Raw genomic sequence first — 12,588 nt, forward strand, 5'->3', positions numbered from 1 at the left:
GTAAATGCTGCTGTGTCACTTATAGCCCTTCCTTTTCACCTCCTCCCAGTCAGGTTTGGCCTGTCCAGATGGTGTTATGGTGGAACTGCTGTGACTATGCTTTCCTCACCTATTTTACGTATATAATTCTGTTGCACTTTTAATCAGTTCACCTGGACTGCCCAAACTCTTCAAAAATATGTTAGCCTTGGAAGGTTATCTACTGCCATAAATTGAACCCTAAAAAGTACAGGCAGGGTTTACCATACATACACTTTTTCTTTAAAGAAAGTCAATACCAGCAATGCTTACAGACCATGTTCATCAACAGATTACTCCACTTGTAGTAATGCGTCTCTCTTTACAGGAAATGCTTGTTCAGGAATGACCTTTTCTAAACCGTGTCCTAAATTACACTGTGACTCAGAGGCCTGCCTGATTTCACAGTCAGATAACTAGCCAGCAATAGGGGGTTCACAGCCACTTTAGTCAAAGCAACCCCATAATACAAGCTAATGTTAAGTGTAGTTTTTCAGAGAGGTCCCAGAGCAGCTGAAGACAAGGGCAGCTGTAATGGACTCTCCTCTGTTTAACAGCTTGAAATACTTTCCATCACTCTCCTTAGGTTTACAGATCTCTCTACAAAGATGGAAGGTACTGCTGAGTGTTGAATCTATGGAACTACCCCAGACTTTCTTACCATTCTTCTTGCTGTGCTCCAGGCCATGGAGATGACACTAAAGCACGAGTCCAAATTCTCATTTGTGCCTGTATCCACTATGATTGCACTGCTTCATTCCCTCTATGACTTGGCCTTGTTTTCTATCACATATCATTTTTTCCTTTCTCACCACAAAACCAATCACACCCACAAGGTTTATCATACTACTAAACAGCAACACTACTCCGTCTGTTTCTTTACTGTCAGAGCAGCTACAGGCTTGAATGTCCAGCCGATCTGCTGTGAAGTGATGGAGGCTACTTGCAAGGCATAACCCAGTAACGCCCAGGGTTTTTGTTGGTTTGTTTTATTTTTTATCTTGAAAGAAGGATGGAAGAGGAACACCAGTGAATAAAATCTAGGCTAATACAACCACGAGGCCAGAGGAACACACTATCTATTTTCTTACTTTCTAAACCAGCAGGGTCATCTAACAGGCTGAAAGCAGTATGGATCTTGGGGTCAGTGAGAGGCTAGTAAGCAGGATTTGAGAGAGGATCACCCTGAAAGACACCTGGTATTAAACTAAACGAAGTTCTGTTGGGATCTTGAAGAGTCACAGATGGGCTGGGGACTTCCTTCTGGGTGGCAGAGACTTTCTTACCTTCAAGCCAGTAAGTTACCATGTCTCCTTTTCCCTGAGGAAGAGAATGAATAACACCCATCATTTGTGTAATAATCTTCTAATTTCACCTTAAAGTAAGTCCCAAAAGGAAACTGACGTGCATGTCAGCCATTTTACACATAGGAAAACAGGCACAAAACCTTGCCTTGAAAAACCGTGCTGTAATGGAAAATGGAAGTCCCATTCAAAACTAGTTCCAGATTATACTTTTCTTATGGAAGACTAGTCTTATGGAAGTGTTATTATTTATTATTACTAGTCTTATGGAAGACTTCTTATGGAAGTGTTATTATTTATATTTTCTCTTAATTAACATATTTGATTTCAGTAAGGAATGACTTGCCAAGTAGTACTTCCAAGTTGGGCTTAGTCCCTTACTCTCTGAATTATCAGCGTTGTCCTTTAACAAGGTCCTGATTTAAAGCCTAAGGCCCTCTTTTATGAGTCAGGAAATAAAACCCACGGATTTTGAGACACAGAGGAGTGCATGGGTTAAAATTCAGGAACTCCAGAGTATTTTCACACTCTCCTCTCTGAAAAGCTGAGTATAAACGTTGCATACACACCTTGACTTGTAAATTCCCACGGCATACTAACACATACTCTCCAATCTGCTCCAACAGCTGGTATGCACTTGAACTGCACTGTATTTTAAGAGCTGGAAAAAGAGACAATTGTCATATTGTTGTAATGATTTAACCATTCGAGACAGACACATATCCCTCTGCGTGCCAAAGACTTCAAGGCTTATTAATGAACTTCCTCTTGCCTTTTTCATGTCTTTGCTGTCATTCCTCTGTTATTTGAAATGTTCACACACAAGCTCCAATATCCTGGCCTCTTTGTGAGGGCATCTCAGGACAAATACATGGCTGTCAGCAAACTCTACTCTTCACATCCTGCATCCAATATTATTTTTCTACTCCTCATAGCCACCTGACTGAAATTACTCTCAAGCACCCTTTTCATCTAGTGAAGAAAGCTCTACACACGTAGTTTTACATCATGGTTAATAAAAACCCAGCACTGCCTTCACACAAAATGTTTTCAGCAAAGTCTAACCATAAAGGAAAATGGCATTCTTGCTCTGTCTCCAAGCCTGTGAATAAAAACAGGGGTAAGAGATAATACTATGATACTTCCACTATTTCTTTATCTATTTATCTATTTATTTTTGACAATGTTTTTTTACTTAGCTGAGAAACTTTGGCTGATTGCCTTTTGCAAATCAGAGAATAAAGATCAAAGAGGAGGACAGATAGTATGAGTTCAGAATACTCCTGCTTTTGGAAAAAAAAAAAAGAAAAAAAAAAAAAAGGCAGATTTTTGCACAATGTGGAAAATTGCCCCCCAAATCTTTTATTTTCCTTTATTTTTTATTTTTATTTTTATTTTATTTTTTATTTTCATTTCTTTTTTTCTTCTTTATGAAATACATACAGAACAAAAAATGAAATATCAAGAATGATGGAAGTAGATTTTGAAATCATCACTTTTAAAACACTTTCAATGAGACCATACAAGGAGCCTAAAAAGAGGATGAGGAGAAGAGGAGGTTTTGGGGAGAGTGACGGGAGGAAAAATGCTGCATGTGTTCCACTCTAGCTAGCATTTGCTTTGGAAAAAAATGTTTATAATGGTAAGAAGGAATGGATCTGGCTTGATTCTCAAATCCCCAGGCTAATCCTCCAAAGCCGTGATGTAGGACCACTCTTCTGCCTTCCTGCTTTGTTTTTAGTGGATCATGCAAAATACTGAGGATCACTTTCTATCCTAAAATTAAATTTGACAACACCTCAGATTTTGCCTAATTCATAAATTCATTTTAGAAAGCATCACAATATAAGCCATAAAACTATTTAGCTTCGTTTCATGATTGAAAGAAACAAAAACATGGCATCCATGACGTCTGGCCTTGATTAATTCCCTCATCCTTTATTATTTTATTTTATTTTATTTTATTTTATTTTATTTTATTTTATTTTATTTTATTTTATTTTATTTTATTTTATTTTATTTTATTTTATTTTATTTTATTTTATTTTATTTTATTTTATTTTATTTTATTTTATTTTTCCAGTTCTTATTGTTCAGGCTAAAATATTTCAGAAGCTGAGATTCAGATACTCGTACTGGCTAAAAATAAAGCTTGTTAGCTATACATGGGGTCCTGTTATCCCCTGGGAAGAAGTGAGGATACCTCCGTGGTTTAAGGTACAGAGATTTCTGCCTAATCTCTTTTTTTGGGTCTAATCTCATTTTTTTTTTTGGGGGGGGAAACACATATATAACCTTCTATATTGGCTAAAGACGGACACAGCTCCCTTGGCGTCTTACTGTCTCCTGTGTTCTTCACGGAACGTAAGTTATCAATTAAAAATAGGATTCATGAAAATATTTTTCTTATAAACACAGCTGGGTACAAGGAAAGAATATGAACAGTTAACCTACACGTTTAACTCTTTCTTTTATCTTCTCTAAAATCTGATTCTTGTCACCATTTCTTATTGTAGAGAACTGCAAAGCCATGAAAATCCCCCTCTAAGACTTGGGAAATCGAGGGCATGGTTACAAAGGTTGTAGAGAACGACATCTGCAAATTTGGCTCAGAAACCAACACCATCCTTACAGAACTTGCAGTCATTGAAATAGGACAGGACTTGACATTTCTCAGCATAACATTTCTGCAGTACTCATTAAGGGGTGGTCAGAACTGCACCTGCAGATTGCAGCTTGATACCTTCACTGGTAGATTCCATCCTGGAAGCTGTGTTCACAGTATCTCCAAACAAACAATACCGTGGCATTTTGGTCCCAACAACTCCAGCTACAACTGCCCCTGTTAATAAAATAAAATATGTTGTGTTTTCAAATCACATACTTAGCCACAGAGCCTCCTGGCTGCTTCCTACATTTCCTTATATCCCATTTATTAATATGATAAGGAAGAAATGCCAGTACTATCTTGGATGGATTATACATCATGTTTGCAGATGGCTTGCAGAGAGCCATGAAGGGAACTTCAAAAGGGCATCAAAAGAGAATAGTGGAGGAAGTAAGGATGGGATGGACGTATCATGCATGAGTTTCTGCACCTGCAGAAATCATTTTTCAACACTACAAAAGAATATTTTGTAGGACAGGGAGATAGGAATGCTCACAGTAGGAGCTGCCCACAAAACATCCTCTAGTCATATGGAAAAGTGAGAATAGGAAAAAACCTGCTCTTGCTGAAGGCAGAAAATGACCATGTGCTTCAAATATTAGTTTTGATTCCTTCATGTCAGCCCCAGGGGATTTGAAATACAGAAGATCTGATCTTTGCTGAGATAACATAAGCCACTCAACTTGCAGATGCTGAGCTGCACAATACATGTCCAACTCTGTCTATCAAAAAGGAGCTGCAATCACATATCAGCTTAGATAAGGGAGCCAGGAGTCTGAGAGTGAAGGCTAGAACAAAGACTGAAGAAGCAACTCACTGTTCTGAGAACAGAACAGATGAAAAGGACAAGTAACAGACACACAGTGCAGTCCCCACTTAGATCAGTACCTTAAAGTACTGGGGCCATGCTGTCTTTCCAGTGTTGAATTCCACACTGTTTTCCCAAAGTTGCATGTACCCAATAACATATTCTGCTGGGATGACCTCTATAAGGTGCTCCATCCCATGTCAGGAAATTTGCTTCATTTTTAAATGGAGAGGAAATGACAGTACAGAAACATTTGTTAAACCAGAGGGGGATTCTTTCACAGCCCTCTCAACGTACCTGAATGTATTCCTGCTCTTATCTTTAGGAGGGTGTTAGGCTTGTGTGGGATCTTAAATGTCTTGCAGACGGCCACAAGGTCTAAAGCCATGCTTGCGATCTCACCGGCATGAAGGATCCCGTTCTCTCTGGGTACTCCCGACACTACCATATCTTTAAATAACAATGGAACTGTGTTAACCTTTGAATTACACACATAATTACCAGTTGCTGCTAAGTTAGAAAAAAATAAAAGCACTATTTCTTAATATCCTGAGGCACAGCTATACCTGCTGTGCAGAGACAGACAGAAACAAGAAGTACAGAGCAACAGCTCATGTATGTAATTACACTGCCTCTGAAAAACAGTGGATTTCATTCTTACTTATCATAAGGCATATCCCTCCCTCCCTCTCCTGAGGATCTTTGGATCTTTCAAATGGGACAGATATTGGGCAAGTGGCTGCTTAATACCTTTTGTATTTTGGTATATGATTCCCACCAGACTCTGTTCTATACCTACTGGCAGCGACTCTTACTATGTGGGTGAAGAAACATGTCTCTTTGGGATTTCTCAGGTGCATTTTTTCAAGAATTCTGTGCTCTATAAAGAGTTCAATCAAAAACCTAGCTTTTTTTTTTTTTTTTTTTTTTTTAATTCTCTACTAGCTAAAGAATTCCTGTTTGTCTCATCCAAAACTGCTGGATTCTGCTGGGTTTTGGATGCAACTCAGCTATAATGGTAGTCAGGTGCCAGAAGGTTTCTATAATGGCAATTAAAATGCTGTTTTCCTAAAAATGCAAAAGGAATAGGCAGCCAAACCCATATAGACTATTGCTGTCTTTGAACAAAGACAGATATAGTATAGCTTAGAGAATGTCACTTATGTTCCTATGCAGAAGATAAACTTTTCAGTCTTGTTCCTGTGACACAGAAGTTTCCAATTGGGATTAGTCAGTTGCCAAGGTTTAAATTCAGACCTTGCAGGTCATAGGAACTAAATAAACATCAGGGATTGTTCACTCAGCCCAAACATCCCATCCATGACATTCACCAACTGTAGAACTGATTAAATGTATGTAGGAAAATGTTCCTAAAGATTGCTAAGGCTGTGCTAGGACTTCTGCCCCAATTGTTTTGTGTGTTCTCAGTGGCAATAAGCTTTGCAAATCTCCTTCACCTGTTCTTAATTGTCATCAGTCTCTATGCTGATGTCCCATCATTGTCCACAATTCAAGGAACTTACAGGCATCTCCTATTGTCTCCACCTTATAGACATCATAGTTATCTATGATTTCATCGAAAGCGGTATAAAGTTTGTTCAAGAGATCTACCACTTGATAAGGTGTGCTGCTGCTGGAAAGCTGAGTGAAGCCAACTATGTCACTGTAAAACAACAAAAAGCACATAGCCACTGTCTTAACCACAACAAACTGATAATCCCAGGCACACAGTAATAATTTCTCAGTTGAATTAACTCAATGTGTTTTTTTTTGTTTGTTTGGTTGTTTTTTTGTGTGTGTGTGGTTTTTGTTTGTTTGTTTGTTTGTTTTTTTAGTATTTCTTTGGCTGAGGATCTTACAGAATAGTTATATCTTCAAACATTTGCTTAAAATGAAAATAAATGCCTCCCATTTAAAAGGACTGACTGAACTAAGTCTTTCTGCTTACAAATGGAGTAAACTGTCTTTTTTGTTGGTGGTGGTAGGGTTTTTTTGTTTGTTGGTTTGTTTTTTTTTTTACAGCTAGACTTTAATCTCTCAAAGACTACTTAGTCTTCAATTTTAAATTATGTACAAATGAAGAAAGATAACTTAATAGCTATCCATTTATAACAGGTGAAGATATAACACAGTTGTTGCTTCTAGCACACATAACCACACCAAGTGTCAAAACCTGTAAAGGTATGTGGACTCTAAGCAAAGATATGCTTCCTCCATATAGCTAAATGCTGGAACCTTTACTTAGGCCTATCCTGTGTAATACATACATAGAGTGATTTTAGAGCTCCGCAGTAGTCTTATTTTTTATCTGCATTATTTTAATGAAAGAAATAAAAACATGAGAATTTTGAAAGACATTCATTTGCAGAGCCAAATGTTGCCACCTGATACAATTAGTGGTGTTTTGATAGAGATTCAGCGCTCAGCTAGGAGCTTCACCTCCGCTAAGAGCCTAGACGTTTCTTCTGGAGTAATTTCCATTAATATATTTCATTTTTATTTACCTGAAAAATATGGTGGCACTTAAGTAACTTTGAGCTTGTGCACGTTTTCCCTGCCTGAGATCATCTGCGACTTGCTTTGGCAACATACCTGTTATAGAAGGTAGCATACTGTTACTATTTTGACATGGATAAAAGAACACAGCAATCATAACATGCTTGTTTAAAGGTATGAAAACAATGTTCATACAGGTGAAATATTTTTAAGGAGAAAACAGCTCAGCAACAAAATCCACTCTGTTGTAAGGTGAGAATTCACAGTAAATCTCACTGATAACAAATTCAGATTTTCCAGATGACCCATGATTTTTGGTTAAGATAAAACAATATCTATACATTCCAAGCTTGTTTATTATCTCTTAGATTTTCTTGATCTTCATTATTTCTCTGATCTTGCACTTTCACGTCCTTTTCCTTTTCCTCTCCTAAGAGTTCTGCCTATTCCACATTTCTTTTATCCTGAGGAATTCCAGAATATGTACTTCCATTGAAAGTAACATCAATCCAAAAGCAATTCCCCAATATTTACAACTATACAGAAGGACTGCTAAACAAGATAAAAATAAGCCAGTGCATTGCAGATTATCCAGTCAAAGACTCCCGATATTGACTTTTACTGGGGGGAATATAAAAAGCATTTCAATATCTTTTCAAATGTGCAAGGAATATATGCATCAATTAATCACCAACTAAACATTATTTATTAAATAATCACCTATTAAGGCATTTCTCTATTTGTAATCATACATTTAAAATCAAATATTATTGAGAAGAACATCCAGCTTTTTTTGCTAGAAAACTTACTATACAACAGACGATCAGTCTTCTGTTTTTCATGCATTAAATCCTGAGTTCTCTCAGAAACCAGTATCTCCAGGTGTTTGCTATATTTCTCCATCTAAATAACATGGAGAAATGTACAAAATAATCCATTTACTGAAACAGATTACAGTAGTATTACAGTAGTATTTAAGATTTAAGCATTTGAATGATTTTGCTTTGAAAATATTTAGATAAGCAAAGGCCCAGGTCTGAGACAACTAAATTTTCTTTAAAAATCCAAAGACAAGATTTCTCCATAGGTAAATTCATGATTCCAGATTTTAAATTGTTGCTTATATCTAAGAGGGTGGACATCAATCCTAGAGATTTCAGTCTATGTAAAAATTAGAGGACAAATCCAATACAGAGATCAAGCTACAGATGCATATTTAAATATGTTACCAAAACCGAAGAAGCATGTAATTCTCAACCTTTTGTCAAAATATTAGAAAGCTCTTTCATAAACTTTCTATGCTTCCTACGCTATGCTATGCTATGCTATGCTATGCTATGCTATGCTATGTTTTTTGCATCCTTCCTCTGTGGAAGGCAACAAAATGTGAAGACAAGAGCCTTTTTTTTCTCCTGGTGGGCTTAAGATGCTCAAAATGCATCTGTAAACATACTTGTGGTATGCAGGGATTCTATACCCCCAGCTCTGTAAAACCACCTCAAACCACCTCCTAGCCATGGGGGAGGGAGGCTGTAATTTCCTGCAAGTGCATAAAAAAAAACACAATGGCATTTGAATGAAGAAACAAAAGTGTTCCACTGTAAAGTTGAAAAATTTAAGAACTGACAGAAATGGGATGGGAAGGAAAAATGGGCCTCAACAGAACTGCAGCTTTTTTTTTTTTTTTTTTTTTTTTTTAGCTCAAATTGCAATTAATCTGCTAGAGGTGAGTGAATGACTGAGTGTTCTTATCAAATATAAATGAGATCAAACAAAACAAAACAATAAACCAACACATACACAAAACCCCACATCAGACAAAACCAGAAGTAGAGATGTGGAGACCATTGTAACCAGATTAATTTGAACTGGATTAAAAATCTAAAATTACCAGAGTCATCATCATGTCAACAGGGCTAACTTTATTAGGATTCATCTTGTATAACATTTTCTTGACTTGTTCAAATGTAGGCCTTTGGACTGGATTATTTTTTCTGCACTTTCTGATTAGCTGTGACACAGAAAGAGAATGAGAGAAACAAACAGCCTTTTGTCATTTCATGCACTGGTATTTTTTTCTTGGAGCTAAAAATGTGTGTGAAGCCAATCTACAACTTGTGAAAAACAGTGGGACTATACTAAGGTTTCCTGAATCGATATATATCTAGATATATATAGAGAGATACATATAGATATATATAGATACACACACATATATAGATATCTATATATATATGTGTGTATATATTTATATGTATAATTGAATGAAGAATGTTAGTTCATGAAAATTCAGCTAGGGGAAATCATGAAGTAGATGTTCACATTCCTCCTGCCAAACTCTGCTTAAACTCTTGTCTTGTGTTTTAAGATATTGTTATGCAATTGGAGTCACATGAAGACTTGTCTGTACAAAATATTCACAAGCATTTAAAAACTCAAATATATCTTTAAAACATTAACTTCCCACTGAAATCCAATACTGCTTAAGAGAAGCTTGATACATTTAAGTTGCTAAAAGCCACAGAAGATTAATTATTTAGCTCTTAAACTGAAATAAGGATGTCACAATTTTGTTCTGATTTAATTGAACAGAGATGGAGTGAGGTTTCTTTTTAGTCAGTTTGAGGTTACTAAACACAGATCTTTTGCATGAGAATCAAATTGAACTTACACTTTGCCTGAAACATATACTTCAGAATTTGAAAGCACTTCATCTGTAAGCTAAACAGATATAACTAATATAAATTACGCATGTAATCAACAAGTAAAATAAACTGAAACTGCACACAAATCATGACTGAATATTAAGAAAAAAAAAAAAAGAAAAAAAAAGATTATTACACTGAAAATTTGAGCGGAAAAATTGACCTTTTTTTTTTTTTTTTTTTTTTAAAAAAAAAAAAGGATATTAAAGCAATTTCATTGTGCTTTGTTTGAGATGTGCTTCTCGATTTCTAAGTTGGTTACATTCATTGCCATAAAAGTTCAGTCACATTTTTTAAGTGTACTTTAACAAAGAATTTTTGTATGTAATACTATATCTTACCTCTATGTAATCTGTGGGACATGGGCAAGAATTCTCAGCCTTCCCTGAAATTAGTTCTGCCAAAGGTGGACACCAAGAATATTCAGCTGAATGCACATCATCTTTCTAGAGAAAAAGGGATTAAACAAAGTTGAAAAAGTGGTGTGTTTTTACACCACTTTTATCCTTTTGACAATAAATTATTGTGATTATCATTATTTTTATGACAACCTCCCATCAGCAGAAGATCACTTATATTTTTAAATAAGAGAACAGAGAGAAAGAAACTAATAATAATAATAATAATAATAATAATAATAATAATAATAATAATATAAAGTTCAGTCTAATCTGAGCAGCCTTGTTTATAAACTTTTTCATAGCTGGAAGGGTTCAGTCTCAGTGTTTGCACCAGGTAAACTAAAAATTAATACCTGGCAAGACATTTGGTGACTTTTGAGAATCTACAAGATCTTTGTTGGTCTGTTGTCACAAACCCCTGGAAGGGGAAGAATGTTAGTTTTGAGTTTTAGTTTTTAGAACTATCATTGTGCAAATTATTTCAGACAATACATTGTTACGTGTCCAGAACCTCTGGTCTCACTTTCAAGGTGCATGTTTTTGTCACTCAGGACTGATCATGAGACACACACAAAGATGACATTTTCCTTATAAAGAGGTCAGTTGCTCTTTAAAGATATTCTTACCAGTGCAATACTCCACTGAAAGTGTGTGAATGGCAGGAAGGGCAAGGAACAACTGCAGACGAAGAAAGATGCTAAGGCATATCTTTGTCCTCACATTTAATGTCAGAGAGCTGACACAAAAAGCAATTTTGGAAGTACACTTATTTTCTTCATACACTCTTCTTTAAAGTCCTGAAGGAGAGACTGTTAGGTTTATGTGGAAGCCCTAGTTGCATGTTCCTTTGGAACTGAATTTGCACCACAAAAATCAAGAGGAAAATGGATGCTTAAACAAACATGAAAAAAGGTACAGGTGCTCAGCATTTGATTTGTATCTTCAGCAGAAACAGAATTAAAATTACCAGGCAGACATCAAAGTTCACCTTTACTTACTGGCATAGGGTCACTTCTTGTAGCAATTTCTAGTAAAATGATGGCATAACTGCAGAATAAAAGGAAACCAAAATCTTAATGAAGTAACAGCTAATGGAGACAATGATTTTAACTTGTGGGGACTTCTCATTCTTCCCCACTTTATGACTGAAAGCTCAGTATCCCAAAAGAGAGGATGGCAACTTTTCTGCTGTTACTTCTCTGTGTTTTTGGAGATATATCACTGATAATTTAACAGTAACCTACTTGCACAGTTAACATTCTCAGAGATGAAGCATTTGAGTTTGATGGACAGCAAAGCAATTTTCTCTGGAATTTAATAGAATCCAGAAGGGATATGTGCAGGGACTACATGACACCCACGTAGTAAACATACAGAACATGTCTGTGCTCTAATCAATGGGCAGGAGCAGGTTCATCAGAATCATCATCAGGAAGAGTGGTCCCTTTTTCAGCATAGATCACTGTTCTGGAAAATCTCCGTAAAGTTAACAATGAGACACAGTGTGCAGAGCAGATTGTATACAGAATGAATTCTTCCTGCTTCTTTCTGAGTGATATTTTCATCATTGACATCTTCCTTACATGAACCAAGGTTAAACACATTCATCAAGGGTGAAGAATGGAAAAAAATGGGTTAATGACTTTGTGTTCAGTCTTGTTGCTGAACTCACAAGAGATCTTTTGCAACAGTGATCTCTGAGAAGCCAACAACTCCTCCAGCCAGCAATACTGATAAAGCTGTTCTTGCCTCTGTATATTCAAACTGCGTAACAAATAACACACTATATGCTTCTTTTCCTGAATACATTTATTCTTATGAGGAAAACTGCTTTGCAATTTGTTGTATTGCTAGTGGTTGCTCTGCTCAGCATGGCATCCTAGCCATACAATGGGTATGGCTATCTATCTTCTGTACTACTGGTAGCACACCACTACCAAACAGAATCATCTGTATAAACCATATTGAATAATGTAGAATTAATCTGATGAGATTTTTATGTTCTTTTGGGGGGTGATTTGGTATCAGAAAGGATTACCAGTCCTGGTGAGACAGCAAAGCTCAGATTTTTCATGGAGAATGATTAAATGATGGTAACTCCAAGAAAGCAGTATTGATTTCATTCATCTTTAGCAGCAGTGTTCAAGAAAGGTCCTAACAGAGTGGAAAGTGAGATTCACATAACCAT

At 36.3% G+C, this 12,588-nt stretch overlaps 1 protein-coding gene across 1 annotated transcript in view; it reads right to left on the minus strand.

Moving 5' to 3' along the window:
- Window positions 1-1,173: 1,173 nt before the first annotated feature.
- Window positions 1,174-12,588, minus strand: part of LOC116500975 (atrial natriuretic peptide receptor 1-like) — a 38,208-nt gene continuing 26,793 nt past the window's right edge. The window contains 10 exon segments of the mRNA XM_032206336.1: window positions 1,174-1,338; window positions 1,892-1,983; window positions 4,066-4,164; window positions 5,096-5,248; window positions 6,322-6,461; window positions 7,303-7,390; window positions 8,104-8,197; window positions 9,186-9,305; window positions 10,341-10,426; window positions 11,368-11,447. Coding sequence (XP_032062227.1) covers window positions 1,174-1,338; window positions 1,892-1,983; window positions 4,066-4,164; window positions 5,096-5,248; window positions 6,322-6,461; window positions 7,303-7,390; window positions 8,104-8,197; window positions 9,186-9,305; window positions 10,341-10,426; window positions 11,368-11,447 — 1,117 coding nt within the window.

Source organism: Aythya fuligula, chromosome Z (assembly GCF_009819795.1).
Source record: "Aythya fuligula isolate bAytFul2 chromosome Z, bAytFul2.pri, whole genome shotgun sequence".
Lineage (NCBI taxonomy): Eukaryota > Metazoa > Chordata > Aves > Anseriformes > Anatidae > Aythya > Aythya fuligula.